Raw genomic sequence first — 23,702 nt, 5'->3', positions numbered from 1 at the left:
CCATTTGGCCATTTATTAGTATAGTCAGACCAGAAAATGACTTTACAGTCTTCACAACAGTCCTTTCACTATCCCAGGTACAGAAACTATTACTAACTGATTAAAGCCCAAAGCACACCTTCAAATCAAAGCAGCATGTCCAGGCTTAGGCCCCAGGCAGATGTACCTCAAATCAAGAGTGTGAGTTCTCCAGCTTTAGAGTCCCTGAAAATTCAATATTGGAAAGGGATTTTTATTCTTTTAGACTACTACCAGGTATGACTTGAGAGCAGCTGGGGCAGCAGATGAGCTGCATAAACCTTTTCAAGGCAATTTAAAAAACAAAACATAAACCACCCAGATTTTCATATTGAAAACCTGCTCTTTTTCTAGGTTTAAATGGTTGCAGATCCTTTTTGCACCAAAAGTCTTACAGCTTTTCATCAGTACTATAATCTCAAATTCTTGGGAGAGTGTGAGAGACACTCTGAACCTACTGGTTGGATTGTATGTTTAAAAAAAGGCTTTCCTCCTCTTTAGGAGAGTGTATATTAATCCTGATTGATAAGTGACTTAATTGCTTTGCTTGACTGTTATATGTAAATCTAGGGTTGCCAGACTCAATAGAGGACAGGACTTCTGTGCCTTTAATTGCCCTGCTGTCTTTTGAGTCTGGAAACCTTAAAGAGAAACCAGCAGACCCTTTGCTTGGAAATTAAACAAAGGGTCTGCTGGTTTCTCTTTAAGGTTTCCAGACTCAAAAGAGAGCAGGGCAATTAAAGGCACAGAAGTCCTGTCCTCTACTGAGTCTGGCAGCCCTATGTAAATCCACTATCACCCCCATGGTATTTATACAGGACACAGAATGCACTATACTGATCTGACAAGAACCACTGAACTCCTCAGTTACTGGTTCCCTATTTAAAAGAAAGTTTTATGCTTTACTTCAAAGCAATCCCAGAAAAAACATATTTGGCTGATGACAAGAGTAAAGCTCTGCCAAGGCAGCAGTGATTTTCTTGACTCAGAGTCCAATCCTATACATGTCCCACTGAGTTCAATGGACTGCAATCTTTTTACACAGGATCTATTAACCATTTCACAGAAACTCATAAAACAGGTGACTGAGCAAGAAGCTAAGCAGTGTTGTCTGTTTCCATAATTTATAACTATATAAAAGCAGGCAGGTCTCACTAAAAGGTAAGCCTTCTATATATAGAAAGAAAGTCACGTATTACGTCCAAAAAGAGCAGCAATGGAATATAAAACATTCATAAAGCTCTTAGCATGAGCACCCAGAGGTCATTAATTTTAAATGCTAAGGCTAACAAGAAAACCTGAAGTAATTCTAAAAATAGCCCAAAATATTATATGCTGGGATGTTTTGTTTATACAACAAGAGACTCATACGATATGAGCTCAAGTATTCTTCCCTTGTTATATCTGAACTCCCTGAATTGCACTGTTATTGGTTATACTGCTCTATTTTACACCGGCAATTTAGTCATTGACTCCATTCCATGCAACATTAAATGTACTGCCTAATTAATTAAAAGCGTTCTGCTTGCTACCGGTATTTTGTGTAGTCCTAAGAATCAGAAATGTAATAAACATAGGGGATCGAAGAATGCTTTTGGAGTTACAGCTTGCAAACTATGGTGTTCGTATTTCTTGGCATTTTCAGAGAACAACTTTGAAAATAGGTCTAAGCCACCATATGGGGGGGGTGGGGTAATGGCTTCCAGGTAGCAAGCTGTTGGATATCTTCTAATGTTGTTGCTTGATAGCTGAACCCTGGCCTAGATATTTTAAGGGCTCTGGCCGAAGAAGGTTCATGCTGAGGACGTATCTCGGAAAATCAGAGGGCATTTCCACCCTCCCCATATCGATTAACAAAGAGCACAATGCAATCTTATAATGTCAACCATGTGGTGTTAGGAACTGTGGAGTTGGCATCCCAAGAAAATTTTGTTGAAAGGTCTAGGTGAGCAGTTTCTGTGTAATGTTTGAGTAAGCTATGGCCATGTTGCTGCCTTTGTATATCAAATCTCACCTCACCCCACTCTCTAACAGAATATAGCATATTCTGACTAAAATAATAACTTTAAAAAATCGCCTGCCTTCAGCTGTGGCTTCATCTGGCCAAGCAGCAGCTGCACTGCCTTCCTTTCTGTGGCTGAGTTTGCGATCAACCTCCAAGACACATGTGGTGTTTTAGCATCAGCAGAACAAGGAAACAAGGCCTTACTAAAAAAAAGTATTTTGCTTTGTGACAGGATTTCAAATGCTATCAGCTTTCTCCTGATTTTTTTATTTTAGGCAGCAGAAGCTGCGGCGAGCTCTCTGTAAGCAAAAGAGAAGTAAAAATGAGAGAGAGAGCAGAGAAGCAAGCCTATGTTTCAGTCAGGAAAGTTGATACTAAAAACTGAACAGCAACTGCAGGTTAGCAATTAAGCAATACAACTGGGAGCCCGCAGATCTGTGTTCTGACCCCAGCCTTTTCATTTAAATGTGGCCACTGAAGTCAATGAGAACTTTCTTATCAGCTCCAATGAGATTTGAACTGGTTCATCCCAGGGAGATTTTTTAAGCAAAGCAAGCAATTTCTCTTTCTCTTTTCCCTCAACATCAAAATGAGCAGCTGAGAAGGTGCACCTTAGCAAGAGTGGCATGAAGATAATTAATTCCCTCTTCAAAATGATACGAGACCCACAGAGAGAGCTAAATGTTAAGTGTTAGTATAATATTTCATTAACACTTCATTATGGAATTCTGCATTTGGTTTAGATTGACTGGTTTCTGAAATAGAACACCCTGAACTGGTTTTGAGATTAGGAATTCACAAATGCATTTGCTAGCTCACCTGGGGTGAGCATGTCTTTTAAGGCATGGTTTGGTATGCACAAAGGAAGAGATGAGCAGAGGCTCATTTCTGACCCCAAGGTGAGCTTCCCTCCTTGAATCTGTGCTGAGAATGTGTTAACCCTTTTCCTGCCTGCCTATTCTATCCTCAGACACTTTCTTTCCCCCAGTAGGGGAAGGTAGGATGCTGCAGCAATTACCAAGCTCAGGACTGGATTGGGTTGACTGCATTTGAAAACAATGCTACTGCTCATCAAATATGTCTACTACTGAAGGTGCTCTCAAGCAGTTTTCAAGCATTTTAATACAGTGGTGCCTCGCTAGACGAATTTAATTCGTTCCACAGGTCAATTCTTATAATGAAAAATTTGTCTAGCGAATCCCATAGGAATGCATTGATTTTTTTTTAAATTGCCCATAGGAATGCATTAATTGAATTTCAATGCATTCCTATGGGAAACCGCGATTCGCTAGACGAATTTTTCGTAAAACAAATTCGTCTAGCGAGGCAACCTCCGCTAGAAAAATCCTTTCTTTAAGCGAAAATTTCGTCTTACAGGGCGTTTGTTAAGCGAGGCACCACTGTACTTGATATACATATGACTGGAAGGGTGTGTGTGTGTGTATGTAGCCATGTGATTTGAATTACCACTGAACACTTGTGTAGCTTGGCATCAAGAGTGTGTAAGTCACACAGCTAAATTAATCTACCATCTTCCTGTCCTGTGTGCAGCAGGAAGGTGCTTACCGATTAAAGCATGGTCAACCCTGACATACACACAGAGAGTGGCAATATTTGTTTTCAAAGCAACCTTACCTGTAGATCATCAGGAGTCCATATGCCACAGGTGATCTGACTCTCCAGGTTAATCTCTGAAGACCAATGTCTCTGTCCACTGACTGATCCAACGAGCACAAACCCATCTCTATAGGAGATCAGTGCTTGTGTTCCATCATGGCTCCATGTAAAGTCACTCACCTTAAAACACACAGAGACAAGAAGAGGCTAGAACATTATTCTGACAATGCAGCCCATATCTAAAAGAAACAGCTCCCTATAGAAGCAAATGAGACTAGAATCAATTGGCGCCAATATGTTTAGCAGGTTCTGGTTAAGTGGCTCGTGTGCCCCCCCTTTTCTTTTACAAGAAGTTAACAGAAGTTTGGCCAACAAGCAGGGAACATTAATGCCAGAGCATCTGCTGCTGCCACCATCTTGAATTTCAGATTTTCAAACCATGCTATAAAAAGTTTTTAAAAAAATAAAATGAAGTGCAATCCAGACAAGGGTGGTATCCAGGTATAAAAAGTTCTGCTGGTGCAACTGGGTTCATGTAGTACATAGAAGAGGGGGAGCACCTCACCACAACCCCTACCTTGTGTAACGTCTAGTCTGCGGAAGAGTTCTGAATAATTCAAAAATGTGCTCTCTATCTTGTGATGTTTTTGTCGGTGCTAATAAAAGTATTGCCCAACTATGGATTTTTGAGTTCAATTAAAATGCTGCTCTAACAATTGCTCTTTCCACACAGAGTGAGAACTTTAGTGGTCTTTCTTTAAAAGGAAAAAAGGAAGGAGGGGATACTAACCTGTGCCCCACGGTCATTCACAAGTTCCACAGACCATCTGCCTTCATACTGAATCCAAACAAATATTCCACCGTCTGCATCGCAAGTTGCCAGCTTCTGGAATGGTTCGTTCCATCTTACCAGTACCACCTAAGAAGATTCCAGAAAACAGAACTTTTTCCCAAGATTCTATACAAGGTTCCAACATGCAGCTCACTTGAAATTTCATTATCTGATATAGCAAAAATATATTGCCATGCTTAAATTATAAATTAAGGCTACAAAAATTAGAAATCTTCAGCCGATGAGGCTTCTCTTTAAGAACAGCAGGATGTGTTTCATTGCTGCCATACAGTAAAAGCAACTGAGAATCTTCATGGGCACACTTTACTGAAACCAAGGACTTTTAAGTCCAGCTCTCTCCAATGTTTTCAAATGGAAACAAATCAAGTTCCTAAAAGGTTGTCAGCTTTCTCTAGGTTGTAAAACACAGCTGTGCTCTCTGAGATCTGCACACACCGTGTTTCCCCCTTTTTAAGACACCGTCTTATAACTTTTTTCCTCAAAAAAACACAGGGTGGCTTACTTTCGGTGGGATGTCTTATTTTTTAATTACTGGTACGGTTTTTACGGCTCAGGGCGCTGGCTCAGGGCGCTGCTGTGCTCTCTTGAGTGCTCAGCACTGCAGCAGCCACCGGTTCCGGGCGGCGGGGCAGCAGGCGTCCTTGGCCAGGCCAGGCGGAGGCCACTGGCTCAGGCGCTCCCCCCCCCCGCCGCTGCAGGGTGCTCCAAGCTCCTTGGCTGGGCCAGGCAAGGAAGAAGCAGTGAGCCCAGCGGTGGTGGCAAGCGGTGGTGGCAAGCGGAGCACGGGGATGCAGCCAGCAAGGCGGGAGCGCGATCAGCTGTTAAGCAGAGCTCTTGGCCGCATGGGGTGACTTTGTGAGTGGAGGTGCCTGTGGGGGTTGGTTTCCATGGCGCGGAAGTATGGCTTATTTTGGGGGTATGTCTTATATTTCTCAAATGCTTAAAAACCCTGCCATGGCTTACTTTATGACTATGTATTAAAAAGGGGGAAACAGGGACATTTGTTGACCTGGCTGAACAAAACACACATGAAACCTCTCTCTGACAGAGTGCAGACTTTGGTGGGAGTGGAAGGTTCTTGTGCAACAAGTTTGTGGAGATCTAGAGAGATGGCCGTTTCTTGAAAGGATTAATGTGCTTGGAGTCATGGGCCTTTCCAGAGATCAAAGCTGTTTGATGTAAAAAGCTTGAACAGGGCCCAACAACACGGCACCTCCTCTTCTCCCTCATGAAGTCTAGCAGTCCAAAATGGTGTCATTCCACTTTCACGTTCCCCTGTTCCACTTCACTAGTGGGTACTCACAGGGGCAGGGAAACTTTCAGTGCAATGACATGATGTCACTAGTTTGGGATTACCAGGTGAAATGAGAAGGAATATGAAAGTAGCAGCCACACAACTCTTGTGATGTCTAGTATCAGCCATGGCCCTGCTGCACTGTTAGCTACCAGCCATCAGATGGACCCTGCCTCTAGCTGTAGAGGAATCTGTTTGACTAATAACCACTGACAGATCTATGCAATCGATTAATATTTTACTATATAAAAAACAGCCACACTAATGTCAGTTACCATACAGACCAGAAGCACATTTCAAAAGTCAATTATGGAGTATAGGAAGAATTTATATTTGGTGTCCCTGAAACTACCCCCAATCAACTTTTCTGGGTTGCTCTAAATCTTTAGAAGCGTGAAGAAGTGCTAGAGAAGGGGACAGCCAAAAATGTCTACCAGTTGATCTGGTTATAGTCAGCCACTTCATAAACTAGTGACTGATATAGGAGAACCCAACCATACAATAAGGGTGAGGAACATAATCTGCCCTGTCTTTAAGATGCTATAAGACTCTTAACTTATGTTATGTTGTTTTAAATTCATATGCGCTGAAGACTTAAGATAGTATCTTCTGAGTATTTACAATGCACTCATGAATCAATGCATCGTTTCCAGAAAGCATGACAATGCTCCCAACAAAGTATCATGACAGCTATTTGGATTGTTATGCATTTAGCTTGTTGGGTGAACGTTTTGCCTTGTTTTATGCACCAGGATCTTTGCTTGTAACCCAGGGATGACTAAGGAGGCATGTCCTGATGCAGTGTCAGTTTCACTCTGCAGCTTTAAGTGAATTCTGCCTGCTAGCTAACAAGGGCATCCCACCGTATAGCTAGCAATGTTGCACAATTTTGTCAGGAAGAGAGAGATGCACTCTCTCATGTGCTGCCCCTGTTTACAGGAGAAGCAAGGAAACCATTGCAATATTGTTGCTATGAACTGTTCTGCAGTTGGGCGGAAAAGCTGCCAGAACAACTCCATCCCACATATGCATAATAAGCTCACATTATGCATTTCCACACCATGCCTTTCACTGTTTCCTACAGGCAGGCAAATACCGCCATCACCCCAAAGTAACTGCCTCCTCGGTCCCTGGGGTGAAATGAAGCCACACCATGACAGCACGTACCCATGACATCCACAACAGTATCAAGGAGGAGGTGAAGAAAACATCTTGTTTGCTACCTGGAAAAGCACAGCATGAACTTGGTTTTTCTCTCTCAAATAAAACTCAATGCCTGCACAATTCCTATTTGCTAACTAAGGTTGTGGGTGGCTGGGCATTTTGAAAAATAGAGCCTTTTAATACCTGATAAAAGAGAAAGTAATGGGACATTTGACAGATACAATAAAGAAAACTGCAGGGAGGAAATAATGCAGAGATTATAAGATACTCACTCAGCTCTCATGTTACAATCCTTATCTGATACCAAAATAAGCCAATACATTCAATAGCTGCTCCACAAAGGCTGATTCTTGTAATATTTACTTATTTTTCAGGCTACATGTAATTGCCACCTGCTGAAAAGTGTCAGAACTCTAGACTCTAAGATGTCAAGTCTTGCCAGGTCTAAACTGGATTGTTAAAGATACCTGATGCCTTTTCCCTGAATCCTTTCTTGGTACTGAAGTATGAAATCAATGATAGACCCCAGGATCTTCAGGATTTCAGGGACGCCCCATAAGTTGCCAAAATTCGGTGCACCCCTTCATCAGCCTCTCGCCTTCCATTCTACACCATATTCATGGTGCGCCCCCAGCTCTGCAATGTAATTCCAATTCTGATGAAATCGAGAGGCATGGCGGCAGAGGAAATCTAGTAGAATGATCTATCTGTAGTGTCTAAAGGCCACAGTGTATCAAAGAAGGGAAAGTCTGATTCACACATAGATCTAGTGTGCATGTTCCATGTGCAGTGGAGCCCAGCAGTGGAGCCTCCCTCCCCCAACTTTGGGCACAACACTTTATGTAACCAAGGGCCTGTGTGCATAAATTTGCATGCAAGCTTGTAGTTAACCTACTGCTTTAAACAAATAAAACAAGCAGGTATCAGCATATTGCATGGGCAGAGCATACTTCCTTACGAAAGTGCCCATGTAGGCTCCAGGTCATACAAGGCATTTCACATGTGGCGTACAGGCTGAGGCCATTTAACTTCTACATCAGCCACTTTTTCTCTAAAGTTGTAAGAGCCTCTTGGAGGAACAACAACAACAACAACAACAACAACAACAACAAAATACATTAATATTCAACAGGTAAACAACAACAACAACAACAAATACATTAATATTCAACAGGTAAACATTTGTGAACCAGCCCCCAGACTCCTACAATGAGCCCCACAAGCCCTTTCAACAAAGCATACAGCACACCAGCAAAGCCATTACTGATTATTTGATGACACGTCCATCACTAAGCATCACTGCAGGACCACAAAACTGAGAGGAGGGTAAGCTCCAGCCCAGAAGGAAAGTGGAGTAATTCAATAATAGCTTTATCATTATTATTATTATTATTATTATTATTATTATTATTTCATTATCACTTTTGTGGTGAAGGGGTGGAAGTGGTAGATGCATTACTGAAAAAGACATGTGCTTAGGCTGAGTCAACGTCAATCTGTGTCAGCCAAATAACTACAGGACAACAGATGGCTAAAATGGGTGTTTTTCAGAACGCCCCCAGAAAAATTAGCATAAAATACTGTCCCATATCGGTGGAGAATTGAGCAGCATCCAAAAATCAACATAGATTTTCTACAAAACACTCTTCATGGAGACATAAATTCTGTTCACTTGCCATCATCTGCTCTACTCGGTTCCAACTGAACAGTCCAATGGATGGGATTATTGACTCCCCCTCCCCCAAATTCTAAAGATATGTTTAATTGAGATGTACAATGACACATGTCCAATGCTATTGCCTATTGCAACCTCTTTCTCTTCTCTTAATTCAAGTCCGGGAGGTCTTTGCCGAGATTGCTTGTTTATTTCATTCTCATAATAGCTACTCTTTCTTTAGATATTTGTATTAGTTGTTGACACTTTCTGAAGCAGATTCCAGTTTAAATGTTCTTAATATTTCTCCATCTTTGAATATATGGACTAATTTACATGGCCCATCTTAAACACGGATTTTGATTGATTGATGCTAAAATACCGTAAGCTTCTAAGTGGTTTATATGCATATAAACCAATGACATCAACATTAAAACATTAAACTCCTTAACTTAAATACACAATAAAACAAGCGTTAAAAACATTAAAATATAAACATCATCTCTATATCTACATCTACGTATCTATTGTGTAGCATTTAAAGCAGATTGTCTTACAGAATCTAATCATGCCATGCCATGGGAAAAGGTGACTTGCAAATGGCCCAATGAAATGAGCAAAACCGTATGTTCCAAAATAATTCTGAAAGGAAAGGGCAGTGGGGGAGGAGCCTGAGAATGTGAGCCAGTAGGAATGGATGGAAAATATTTTCCTAATTTTCCTCCTGCCATTTTCCATTGGCCAGTGAAGACCTTTGTTTTACTGGCAGGCTTTTGCTGCACCATCTCAGGTAAAGGGTCTGTGTTGAGGGCTGGTTTTTATCTGCCACACTTTGGATTTTGTTGATATGACTTGTGATTTTCACCCATATCATCTGCCCATATCAGTATCACAGCCAGATGGGTGGGGTACTATTAGTAGTAGTAGTAGCAGCAGCAGCAGCATTATTAGTAGTTTTAGTATTTAAAAGCATTACTGCCTCTGATCATGGAGACAGAGCATAGCCCTCATAGCCATTTTATTTCTAGCAAAATCAGTCTCTCATACTGCAAATGCAGAGGCCATATGAGAGCATCACTTAAATGCTGAGTCATTCTAAACTGTCACAAACACTCACATGCCTTACTTCTTCACCTTTTCCTATTGGCTAAACAAGTTTGAATGCTCGATCAATGCTTGTCAATTCTCCCAGACTTCATTGACTGGGAATCATTTATCAGCTTCTGCACAAAAGCAAATCGCATGCATGAAAGACAACACAGAATATACAGTATTATCCTTCAGGAAACAGCATTCATATGTTAGAGGAATGGTGGGGGGGTATCCTTTAACGACCTTCAACAACTGGAAGCAAAGGAACAAAAACTGTCACTGACAAGTTCCACTCAGAGTGACAGCAGTGCAGTTGCTTGCAAACCCCGAAGGCTGCACTGGACAATGGCCTCCAGTTGAACTCATATTTCAGACACTTCATCTTATGTTTATAGTTTTACTTGGAGAAGATGAATTATTCTGCCAATTACTGTCATCTTTGGTTTCTTCCTCTAAAGAGCAGATAATAAATTATGCACATATTATCGCAACATGGGAGATAAGGAGTTTTAAAGCTAAATGCTGCAATTAAAATATGTTTTAAGAGCTATTCGATTAGAAATATTTATTGGATTGTTTGCTTTTTCCCTTTCTCCGCCCTCTCTGGAAAAAAAAAATCAATAAAAATGAGATTTCTTTATTCACTGCAGGGAGCTATCTACTGTGGAAGTTGAACAGAAATGAAGCTTTGGTGACCTATTTATGATCAGAGTTTATGATGCTGAATATTACAGAAACAATTCTATTTCAGCTGGTCAGTGGGATTAATTTCAACCTAATAAATAATCAAAGGTGTGCAGGTTGTGTGACTTCTTCTGTGAAACCTTTTTTTAATTTACCCAGGCCTTTTAGATGCCTTGATTTTATTTCTGTCCTATCCTTTCTGACTACTGTGCTTTTTTGACTTCATACTTATTGTTTAAGCGTTTTGGCATTATTATTTAGGAAAATTTTGCATATTTTCCATAGGTCTTTTATTGGTTGTTTGTTTGAGCTGTTTTGGGCACAAATCTTAATGGAAAATAATGGCATCAATTTTGCCATGCCAACAACAAAGAAAGAACTGGATGATTGTGGCTGACTTGTAGCAGAACGTGATCACAAAAGATAGCCGCTATCCTGTTGTAAATTCTACAAGCATTGAGTTCTGTTCAGTTCTGGGTTTTCCTTCAACATCTAGACCAGATGGGGGCTGTGGGAGCAGGATGGGGAGAGGGAGAGGATGTCCTGTCTTAATTTGATGGCTTCATCGAATACCCCATTGTCAGGGTTGTTAAGTGGGTAACAAGTGGGTAACATGTCAGGATTGCCTATGGGGAACCCAGTCCAAATGAAGGTTACTGGTGTCGGGTCAGCTGGGGGCAGGAACAGTCCACAGGCATAATGCAGGAACAAATCCAGCCCGTCTCTCCCATCAGCGATCAACGTGCAGCCCTAGGGAGTTCCGATAGCCCTTCCTGACGATTTATCTTGGAGACTCATGTCTTGGAGACACTGATTCAGAGTCCAGCAGAGATAAAACGCAGATGGAGCCAGGCTGAGGTTGTGTACTAAAAGCTACTTTATTAAGCGTAAGGCAGAACAAAATAAAACATGTCTCCTCTCGCTGAAAGAAGTCCAAAGGAGAAGAAAAGCAAACGGAAACAGAATACAGCAAACATCCGCTCCCGTGATTCCAACAATCTTTGCTGGAATGCATAACACAGGCATGTGACCTGCACAGTGAGAGGAATAGAAACCTCCCAAAGCGGCTTTGAGTAAGTGATGAAAGTGAGAAGTAAGGCACTGTCTATGAACCTAACCTACCTCGCAGGGTTGTCATGAAGGCAAAATGGGGAAAAAATGAAATTAGAAACATGGTCATGTGGTTTAGGCTGTTTCTCTTGTAGGATTTAGCTTTGTGCTCATAACCTGTCGTCTTTTGCAGCTTTCCCTTTTGGAAGCAGGAAAAAAAACCTATTCCAACTGCAGAGTAGAAAAGTGGAAGACATTTCTTTTTTCACAGTTATGATGAGCAAATCAGCTTGCTCATGAAACGTGTATGTCAGTTCATCATGTGTTTACTTTCCTCTTGTAGCAGAAAAAAGAAAAAGGTGAGTTATAAAAGTATGAAACCTGTATATTTCAGAAGAATCCTGAAGGGGATTCTTTGGAGCGAGATATGTACCTATTTCCTGCCTCAGAACAATGGCTTGCCTCCTGAGCATTTGGAAAGTGACAGAGGAAAAAACCTGCTGAAAGAATGAATTATATTTAGACAAGTGAGACCATACCTTTCCTCTCATTATCCTCCCAGTACAGTACTATTTTCCTCCCTCCTGTCATGTTAAAAAAAAAGCCTTCCCCCAGGCAACTGGCTGCTCCCTTTCAGGCATTCAGTAACTCAGGAACGAAGCTGGAAAGATGCAGCAGGGAGGAGAAGCAAGTTTCTGTGAGATTGTCTGACAGAAAGAATTACTATCTTAATAAAAGGAAATACTTGAACTGTTTAAAAGCCTATAGAATTGTTGCCACTTTCATTATGGCAGTAGCCAAAGTTTAGAGCTGGAAGCCCAAATTTACAATTTTGATGTAATTCTTTTGCAACAAAGAGTCTTGTGGGATTACCCTTAGGCCTGGTTCAGAGGCTGGGGCAAACAGTGCAGCTAGAATGTTGACAGGAAGAGATACTGCTTAGAGATTATTGTGATTAGGTGGCAGATACATTGACAAATACTGCTGCTGCCACTGCTACTAGTTAACAAATTGATTACAGCTTAAGTTTTCATGGACCAGAATCTGATCCAGCTTCACAATCCATAGTTTAAAAGTTGTTTTAAAACAACAACACCTGACCCCTTTGTTTTCAACCAGCCTTGGGTTATGGTGCTGGAGGAGACTCTTGAGAGTCTCATGGACTGCAAGAAGATCAAACCTATCCATTCTGAAGGAAATCAGCCCTGAGTGCTCACTGGAAGGACAGATCCTGAAGCTGAGGCTCCAATACTTTGGCCACCTCATGAGAAGAGAAGACTCCCTGGAAAAGACCCTGATGCTGGGAAAGATGGAGGGCACAAGGAGAAGAGGACGACAGAGGACGAGATGGTTGGCCAGTGTTCTTGAAGCTACCAACATGAGTTTGACCAAACTGTGGGAGGCAGTGGAAGACAGGAGTGCCTGGCGTGCTATGGTCCATGGGGTCATGAAGAGTCGGACACGACTAACCGACTAAACAACAACAACAAGTGCTAAACCTTGGTTCTTTGAAATTGAAAGTAAATACTAACCACGTCCTTCCACGTCCTGGAAGGGGGGCATCAAGCCCAAGGCTTCACTCGGCTCATTATAGCGAACCTAGTGTTAAACTATGGCTCAGCATTACATGCAAGCCAGCCGCACATCATTCCATTCCTGTGCACTTTTAATTCAGCCCATAAGTTATTCCATAACAAATGTTCCACAGAGCCTCATAAACCACCACTGAATATTTGGAAAGTGGTCTTCACTCAGTCCTCTGCACTGCATATTTGGTTTCTGTACTCAGGTGTTGAATGATCCCACAAGAGGCCCTGATGGCCACCAACCTGGAGAGAATTAAGACAAATTCGTGGAGGATGAGATTATCAGTGGCTATACTCTGGCTCCACAGTCAGAGGCAGTAGGTTTCCATAGGTATCATCCAAAAAACATTTTGAGTCAAATCACACTTGCTTATAAGCTCTCTTCTTCTCATTCACACACTACATATACCTTAACTATATTACTAATATCTTCAGAAGATTTATTAATTTAAGCACCCAACAGAAACTCTAAAAAAAAAAATCATTTACGTATGTAGGCTTCTATAAAAATATTTAATAGTAGAAAAACCTTTTTTATTTACAAAACACTCCTTGTTGTTGTTGTTGTTGTTATTATTATTATTATTATTATTATTATTTGTACCCCAGCCACTCTGGGTGGCTTCCAACAAAAATTTAAAATCCATAAAAATGTCACACATTAAAAACTTCCCTGAACAGGGCTGCCTTCAGATGTCTTCTAAATGTCAGGTAGTTATTTATCTCTGGGTGCCACTACCAAGAAGGCCCTCTGCCTGGAGCTTTGCTTCTGGCAGTGAGGGAACCACCAGAAGGCCCTTGGTGCTGGACCTCAGTGTCTGGGCAGAACGATGGGGGTGGAGATGCTCCTTCAGGTATACTGGGCCGAGGCCATTTAGGGCTTTAAAGGTCAACACCAATACTTTGAATTGTGTTGTGTTTTAATCACAAATACCAGTAATCAATTTCTATCTCCCTTATTTCCAATTCTTGCTTAATATATCGCATGACTAAGTTCAATTTATTTAAAGACTCTTTGGAGGTAGAGCATAACACTGATGTTAATTTTATCAGTCCTAACTGCTCCCATCATTTCCAAATTAATTCCTGTTTGATTGATGCTTGTTCTTTCTTCCAAGTCTTAGCATATAATATTCTTGCTAGGGTGAATACATTCAACACCTGGGTTTGAAATTTCTCAAGAGCTACCACACATTGCGATTAATTTAAAAGGCATAATGAGAGGAAAGTAATTAGACTAGCCTGGAAGATTTCTTTGATCATATTTATAGCCACTGACCAGCAGCTTTTCGCCTTCTGGCATTTCCACCAGACATGGAGAAAATCTGCCTACACTTCTTGAACCAGCACTTACTTTCTCTGGTCTTTTCAGTCATCTTTAACATTATAGCACATACCATGGGGTCAATCAAATTTCCTGTCACATCCCTCCACCCCACTTGTTCTCCTCCTGCATGTGAAGAACATAGGGAAGTGCATTATACTGAGCCAGAACATTGGTCCATCTAGCTTAGTACTGTTTGCATTGATTGGCAGTGGCCTTCCAGGGTTTCAGACAGGAGGGTTTCCCAGCCCAACCTGGAGATTCCAAGGATTGTATCTGAGAGCAGTGGCACGCAAAACATGTGCTCTACCACTGAGCAGAGCCTTTCCCAGTAGCTAGGATGGAAAGGATTGTTTCCTTCACAATTAGAAGGCTTTGCTAATGTGCAAATTAAACCACACATCATACAATGAGCAGCAACGGGGTCTCAACATTTTGTAATAATTCACCTTTATTAATGTTATGATATGGAGGAAAGATTAGAATCTGTCAAGTGATTTTAAATACAATAACAGTCTTAAAAGAAGTAGTTACAGGTAGGTAGCCGTGTTGGTCTGACGTAGTCAAAACAAAATAAAAAAATCCTTCCAGTAGCACCTTAGAGACCAACTAAGTTTGTCATAGGTATGAGCTTTCATGTGCATGCACACCTCTTCAGATACACTGAAACAGAAGTCACCTATACATAGAGTCTGGTGACTTCGGTTTCAGTGTATCTGAAGAAGTGTGCATGCACATGAAAGCTCATACCTATGACAAAATAGTTGGTCTCTAAGGTGCTACTGGAAGGGTTTTTTATTTTGTTTAGTCTTAAAAGAAAAACTAAACAACTGGTTTGTCCTTTCAAAGGAGAATAAAGATCACACACACACACACACACACACACACACACACACAATAAAAATGCATCCTATCATTATATCATTAAAGCAACAGCTTAACTGTATTAGTCAGAAATCTAGTCGAGCCAAGCTATTTTTTCTTTTGTACTATACTATTTTCGAAAATAAAATATAGACAAGCTTTCATCACAACCAGGAGGCTACATTTTCAATATCTGTGACACTCTCAAACTCTTCACAATGCTGGTTCTGGAGGAAAGTTGCTCCTCTTTGTAGGCAGAGAAAGTTACATCACAATCTTTCCACATGTGCTGGACTTGTTCTATAAAAGCCAGAGGCCTGTGGGCTTTTTCATGTCAGCATGTAGATCAGCAAAAAGACTAGCTGTTCCCACCACCAGGATTTCATCTGTGAGTTTCCCTTAGTTGTGCTCATGCCCTACAGCAGCTTCTGGAGACAGCTTCTCTACTAACCCAGATTATGATGGACCATTAAATGGTGCAAGTTAACGAAAGAGTCACTACTCCACCCACTCCCAAAAAATCAGAACCATAACCTCAGCACTTGATAAGCACGGTCAGTTTTTCTACACCAATGTGATATAGCTATCTGTATATAGAATAGAATCACAGAAGGGACCACGAGGCTCTAATCCAACCCTCTGCTTTACCAACTGAGCTTTTCATCTTCCCTATTCATGGAGAAAGAAAGAGGTGGGTGGGACTTTCTTCTATCCTGCATCCAACTGCTCAGCCTACCTCTCTCCAGCGCGAGTGCCTGAAAGGATTGCACCAGCAATTCTGGCTCCATAATTCCTTTTGTGTCTTCTGCAGACTGGGATGCAAAAGTTCATAGTTATGTAAGTGCAAATGTCAGCCTAGTTCCTATGTCACTTGAATGAACTGGAGAGAGCAAAATCAGCAAACCCAAGTTTGTAACATGAAATGACCTACGAATGAATGAGTTTTCTGCCCTAGAGGTTCTCAAGGTGGCAACAAGAGTTATGTTAGACTATTTCTACTTACCTACCATTCCCAAAATATCCCTGATCACAGGGTTATCTTTGCCCACCCCCACAGATTTTTTTTTAAAGAAAGGGCAATGCCTGGGGTAAGCTGGCATTTATTTTGAAGGCCAGCTGAGGCACCATAGACAGTTATATGGAAACAGAAAGTTCCTCGCAGAAGATGTAGACCAGAGAAAATGAAAGGGCTGGGGAAACTGCCACTGGTTTCACTGGCTCTGACCCAACTTTAACTCGATGCAATTAGACAACTAATGGTGCACTGGCCACGTCTTGCCAATTCAGTGTGGCCTGGATGAGCATAATGAAAATGAGCATTGAGATGCACATTTTCATCTGCATCAGCAATGCAAGTGGAAGGGTGCTTCTCTCCCCTGCTGGATAGATGAAGTCTATGGTGCTTACAATCATGTCTTCCTTAAAGTCATGGCCCAAATAGCACCCTTTCCCTTTGAAAACCCTGGAAGGATCATCAAATGCCATTTTTCAGCTGGCACTGGTTTTCTGCCAGTCTGCTGATCAGATTTGTATATTCATGGGGCCAGCACAGTCGGTGCAGTCTACATCATCCACAATGTTGGTTCCCTACATGAAATTGCATAAAATTATAGCCTTTGTGCCTATGCTTTTCCCCCAGGTATCCAACTGTTTTCATGCTCTGGATTCTCTGAGTTGAACTGATTTCTGACATATTCTGTGAACAAGTTGGCTGAGTATGGATGCTATTTGACATAGTTATATTAAAGGATACTGTTTTGCTTTTAATCTGATTAATGTTCCTTGACAGTTGCCCCATGCAATGCAGCAGCATTTTTTTAAAAGAGCACAATCATGATTCTTGATGCTGTGAAGCCTCCTGCTGCAACAGTAAATGAAATGAGCTCAGGTGCTCTGTCAACAGAGGAAACCAAATGCTAGTTTTTTAGTAAAAAGTCACATGAGTTGTTAGCAATTTTGCTACCACTTCTCACAGAAAATAAGGCAGGCATTTTATGCTTTTTTAAAAAGAGCACATAGCCACACCATGTACAAACCTATGCGGCAGCTATGTCATTATTTGTAAACAACTGACACCCCAAGTTTATTTTATAGGCAGAATAACCCTGAATGAAACTAGATGTCTGAGGGAAATGGCAATCCTTATCACAGGGACCCGTAGGTCAACTGTCCCCTTCAGAGGGGATATCAGTGGAGAAGCCTAGTTCAGCTATGGGTGGCAAGCAGAGGTGTTGCATAACTGGATCAGAGGAAGAGTAAATTTCTCTTACTCAATTTGGGCACCATCTTAGACCATGAAGATAACCCAGCCTTCACCAACCTGAAAGCTCCCATCACAGCCATGCTGGGTAGTTCTAGTGCAAAACATTTGGAGGCCATATTGTTGTCAAATCTGGCTTAACCCTTCCCTTGTCAGCAGTTTCTCCCCTGACATGAAGAAATGGCTCTCTTAGGCACTTTTCTTAAAACCACAGCAAAATGCATCTAGACACCCACTCTTATTATTTATTAAGATGATGAGCAGGGGTCGGCAACCTAAGGCCCATGAGCCACAAGCGGCCCACGGGGGTCATTTAACTGGCCCCAAAACCGAGCCGCCCATTCGGCAAGTCTCTGAGTGCTGTGCTAAACTAGCGCAGCACAGCAACTTGCTTCTGCGGTGCTGGAAATCGCATCTGCGCAGACGCCGGAAATCACAGGCCACAGAGGGATCTCCGCTGGAGCGAACCGGTTCAGGCAAGGTAACCCTTGCTGACCCCTGATGATGAGAATAGAGGGGAGAAACAGAGGAAGCATTAAACACATTTCCACTGGTTTTCTTCTGCCTTTCTTCCACTGCTGTTAGATAACTTGGGAGAGAGCCAGGTTCTCAGACAGATCTTCTGTCAAATATAAAGTTTGGCTCAAAAACAAACACAGGAGTCAACATTGGTTGTGTAGCAATGGTGGGAGTGTTGAACTAAGACAAGGAGGGCACAGGTTCAATTCCTCACTTAGCTATGGAACTCAACAGGTAACCTTGTGACAGTCACAATTACACAGCCTAATCTAATCTACCTCACAAGCTTGTTGTGAGTATATTAATGGTGGGCATGGGTGAACCATTACACAACTTTCAACTCCTTGGATACAAATATAACAAATCTCCAATTTAAAGCAAAGGAACCGAGCTTCTGATTTAAGCGTGGATTCTCCACCCATACCATACCATAAAACTTTGAGAACAGAAGTGCAGGACCTTAGGTTCATCAGCCAAGAAGCACCATATTTCTCCTGCTGTGGATGTTATTGCAGTTGACTTAATCATTTAAATATTTGCATATGCATGCACCATAGCACTGTGGCGAGGTCTCCTTCTCTTCTGTATCTCAACTCCCCATGCCTTTCAGGCCCCATAAAATCTGCTCCAGAAGGTCGAGGGACACTGGAACATACTTTGAGGGTGCATGGGGGAGAGGAGAGAAAGTGGAAACCCTGTTGCACAAGCAAAATCCTGTGCATCTCACGTTAAGCACAGTCAAGTGGGTTTTTATTTTAACTGTTCAAAGTCTGCACACCACATTTCCAAGCAGAGCTCTTAATTCATGTGATCATTTTTTAAAATTGTAAGCAGAAAGACAGCTACGTCCCCAACATGATATTCTGCCTTCCTGCAATGGATAGGTGGAAGCGCCATGCTATCTATTATAGAAAGGCAGAATATCATGATGCTTATGATGGATCTAGGAGAGCTTGAACATGGTGCTAAGAGAAAATTGGTGTTTTAAATCATCCAGAGATATCTGAACAGTATTGAACCTGTAATATATTACCTTGGGTTCCCACATATAGAAGCACCACTTTAAGTTAATTTTTCATTTACAGTTTTTTGAGAGGACATCATCAATAATTCTTAAACCACGGAATGTATACTTCAGTGATTCTGTGAGGCACTTAATTTATATCATAACAAGACTAACTCAAGTGTCAGATTATATTATTATATTAAGCATATAAACATTTGTTTACCTACCAACAACTAACCATTTTAATTTTGAATACTTTGGTCACAGATCAACATTAGCTACACAGTTTTAAAAAATGCATCTTGCTTGACTCCTTGAATACAAGAAAATGACGTGTCATTAAAGAAATCCACAGAATCAAATGCCTAGTTTTCACTGAACGTAGGGGTGCCTGGGCGCTATATTCTAGACTAGGGGTGGAGAACCACATGCCAAATGTGGCCCTTCAGGAGACAATTGGCCCTCAGGTGACATCCCACACTTGCTCTGCTTCACACCCAAAAGCCTTTACCTGGCTGGAATGTGTCTCTGAACTCTGATAATTCCTCTTTATTGTCTGGATGGAATAAAAAGAAGAGGGTGTGCAGCATTAGACCACTGCAGAACAGCAATTTTTGTATTTGTTGCTACATCCACTTCAACATTTGGCCCCATCCACCACTGGCATGTGGCCCTCGGAAGTTGCCCACAAAGGAATGTGGTCCTCGGGCTGAAAAAGGTTTCCTAGACCCACTTTAGATTGCAGTTTAGGGTGCATATAATTGAACGCTCCTCCAGATGAAAAAGTCCCTTTTGAGGAACCGGTGGCCCTTCATATTTTGTTGGACTCCAGCTCCCATGAACCCCAGTCAGCACTGCCAATGGTCATGCGGTGATGGCAGTTGTGGTCCAACAACATCTGAGGGCTCCAGATCCTCCATCTTTGCTCTTCAGAAAAATGTGGATTTGAGGGACGAGAGCCTTCTCCCTCACATGCTACCTTCCTATGTGGAAGGAATTTTGTTCAGGGGATGGGGAAGCTAGAGCAGCTGTCAGTCCTGTACGCTCCAAGCTGCATCCTAAAGTGCTATACCCAAGACCCAGGTTTACCACATCAAGAATGCTTGTGAGGCTGGCCTGGCCCTGTTTGTCGGTTCAGAGGACTCCTTCTCACCTCCAGCACCAGACAAAGAGGAATCTGATTCCTGGCCCCTAACGGTTTCCATCTTAGGCAACAAAATGCCTTGGGCTGGCCCCGCTGAATACTCAGTAAATAATGTAATATTAACACTGTAGGAAAGGGAGGTGTGGGTTGACTGCTGTCAGCAGTGTCCAACTGCTCTGTTGCTCCTTCTGACATGAACAAAATGTGGTTTATCAACCTTGCTCCACTTAGTTATGGCTAACTCCAGAGAGGAATGTATATTCTTGAGACCATTCAAGTTATTTTTGGCTTCCGTTGTCAAACAGCTTTTCCTTTCAGCGCAGCAAAATTTACTTAGGCTTATTCAAGACCTGGATATGCTGATGCAGCAAAATAAAATAAAAAAGAATAAAGGCAGCGATTATTTTTATACAAACATGTCTCAATAGGTGATGACCGCTCAAACGTGGAGAAACATCAGCGCTGCGTCAGTTTTCAGGAGGGCAGTTTGCGAATGCACAATGGCCAGCCTTGTGTGCAAAAACCACAAGCAGCGGTGAAAGCAGATACCTGATCATTTTAAATAAATCAAGGTAATGTCCCCCGCCCCAAAAGGGACATTCAACCATAGCAGAAATTATAAGAGCAGCAATATGGCTTGCTGAGTATTCCTGGTGGTGGTTGTTTTAAAGCTGTCACTCAACTGTCAAGTGGGGGAATGCAGTTCTTTCATTACAAAAATGACATTAATGAACTGTGTGTGAGATTCTCATGTTTTTACCACTTTTCCAATTAAACTATTTTCTGTGCTGGTGAACGGCTTGTGAAATTGTCTCTTCTCTGAAAAAAGTAAAGTGCACAACTGCAATGTGCTTTTGGCATTTTACAAAAAGTGCGAAGCATTTTCAGGTCATTGCCCAATCCTTTGTAGAGTTCTCTAGTTATTGCAGATGTTGCTATATTCTTTCTTTAATGTTAACATTACTGAACTTGTCTCATTTTTACTGTGAGCTGCCTTGGGATTTTTAATGAAGGGTGGTATAATAGTGTTTTAATTAAATAAATATCTAATACTTAATGAGGGGCTGGTTGAGCATCCATTTCTTCGTCACCCATACTTGTTTCCTTCCTTCTCCTCCTCTGCCTGCCACTTCAACAGAATTAAGAGGAAGAGGCAGCAAATGTTAATACCCCTCTGATGAACTCCTATACTCTGATGTAGCTCAGTAAAGCCTCCTAGAACTTCTGGAAATTTCAGAAGAATGGCAAGTAAGCATATCCATAAGCTATGAGCAAGCATATTCTGTCCTTTGTCTTTTAATAAGCATCAGGGCCGGCTCTAGGTAGAGTCCCGGTGGTGCGGGGTGCCAGGGCGCCGGGCCGGTAGGTGGGGCGCTGCGTGGCAAAGCCGTGTGGAAGCCATACTGCACCCTGCGAGGTCGGGGCGGGGGCGCCGGAGCGATCTCCGCCCCTCAGCGCCAGGGCGCCCGACCTGCTCGAGACTGCCCTGATAAGCATCCAGGAGATACAGCTGGTTTTCACAATGGTTCGACAGGACTGAACTGGTTAAGACCTTTAGTAATGGAAGTTCAGAGTCCTTAGGGAGGCAGAACTAGCCTCACAGTAATTTTCTGATTGGCAAAAATAGGCCCGACATCAGAGATGGAGCAAATTTCATGGCAGGGTCAAACAACAATTCATCTGGGGAAGGAAGTTGGCTTCTACTGGTCTCTTATTCCTATCCAAATGTGAGACTTTACTCTCTACTTTTAACTTCATGGAAATGTCCAAAGATGCTGACTCTCAGAAACTCTCTTCTACAAGGAACTAGCTGCGAGAAGCCAAGTTCTATGGAACCAGGCAGAGGGCCTATGGAACGCCCTCCCACCAGATGTCAAAGAGAAAAACTTCTACCAGACTTTTAGAAGACATCTGAAGGCAGCCCTGTTTAGGGAAGCTTTTAATGTTTAACAGACCATTGTATTTTAATATTTTGTTGGAAGCTGCCCAGAGTGGCTGGGGAAATAAATTATTATAAAATATATTATAATTATTATTATTAGTTCTGAATCCCAAGAGCCTACTCAAGCAGATAGCATGTAACTAGCTAAGTTAGACTGGCTTTATTAATATATTTGAATGCAGCCTTTCCTTTTCTTCCTTTCCACAATTTTCCTAATCCAATTAATCCAATTTGGACATTTGGCTATGTTAGGTTTTAAATAGCAAGCAGCTATTTACAAACTGTTCCTAGAATGCAATGGTAGCTCTGTCAATGTTATTTATTTATTTATTTATTTTTACACCGAGGAATAAAACTAGCCTTTTCCATGTGTCTGTGATTCTCCTCGATAATAATCTAGTTAATCCCATATTTAGCTATGATTATATTACCAGACAGAGCATTCGACAATGCAAGAAAATGCAAAATAAAATAAATATAAAGAAATTATAGTTAGGAATTAAGCTTCAGGATAACATCTAAGTCATGTGACCCTTTAGCAGCCCATTGATCTGTGAGACCAAAAATTTGAGTTGCAAAATGTACATTCAATAGCTTCCATTTGTTCTTATTCCCTAAGACTGAAGATGTGCCACAATACAGTATTATAACGAAGTTCTCACATCTGCTGATGTAACCACAGTCTTTCATATCAAGTATTTCTAGCTTAGTATATATTTAATGACAGGCTTTATTTTATTTTATTTTAAGGTTTTAACTTATTTTTTGTTATTAACATCTGACTTTTATTGACAATTTTAAGGTATGTTTTGCATTCTATGTAAACCGCTTAGAGGTTCTGACAATTAAGCATTATTAAAAAGATGACAACAACAACAACGCTATGGCCACATCAACAGACATGAGAGCTGTGTTATACAATATCTGGCATTTTTAAAACCTCGGTGAAGAAAAAGATTGATGGTCCATTTCACAAATAAAATCATTAGTCTCTTAGATTTCTGAAGGAACGTCCAAGTCTCATAGCTTTCATTTCTATTCTGTCAATTAATTCCTAACTGTAATTTCTTCCAGTTATTTTTGGCAGAACCTCCTAAGATGGAATGTTTTGTTTCTTTCTCCTAGCCGAACCCTGTCTAAGAGGATAATCTTGAAAGCTTGCAGCCGTAGTTGATTAAAGCAATTAAAACTTTTTCTAAAAAAGCAAAAGGGATCCCCAATTAATTATGCAAGCCGTTGTTGTTTTTTTAATAGAAAAAATATTATTTAAATGCAAGCTCTTATGAAAGGTGCAGGTGGCAGGCACGTTTCCCGGTACTTTCATTTATACAGCATGCATAAGGGAATGTCTCTTCCAAAATGGCACTTACTGCATGCAACGCAAGGGTGGGCTAACCTGTTTTAGGCCCAAGGACCACAATCATTCTTGGCTAACTCTCTGGGGGCTGCATGTCAGTTGTGCGTGTGGCCAACACACCGACATATTCTCACATGCATGCACAGGCACACAGTTTCCCCCACCTCAGCTGACTTTTGCATCCCTCCCCATTCTCCAGGTGACTGAGCAAATGAGCAGAGAGGAGGAAATCTGCATTCCCATCGCAGTGCTGAGCTGGGCAGCGAGGT

At 41.5% G+C, this 23,702-nt stretch overlaps 1 protein-coding gene across 1 annotated transcript in view; it reads right to left on the bottom strand.

Annotated features, from left to right (window-relative positions):
* Window positions 1–23,702, bottom strand: part of TULP4 (TUB like protein 4) — a 93,658-nt gene that overhangs the window by 21,611 nt on the left and 48,345 nt on the right. Inside the window, exons 3-4 of the mRNA XM_035108643.3 lie at window positions 4,431–4,559; window positions 3,659–3,820 (exon numbers count right to left, since the gene is read on the bottom strand). Of these exons, the coding sequence (XP_034964534.3) occupies window positions 3,659–3,820; window positions 4,431–4,559 (291 nt within the window). The remainder of the gene's footprint in view (window positions 1–3,658; window positions 3,821–4,430; window positions 4,560–23,702) is intronic.

This window comes from Zootoca vivipara, chromosome 3 (assembly GCF_965207765.1).
Source record: "Zootoca vivipara chromosome 3, rZooViv2.hap1.1, whole genome shotgun sequence".
Lineage (NCBI taxonomy): Eukaryota > Metazoa > Chordata > Lepidosauria > Squamata > Lacertidae > Zootoca > Zootoca vivipara.
This window is presented reverse-complemented; position numbering and strand designations above follow the sequence as displayed.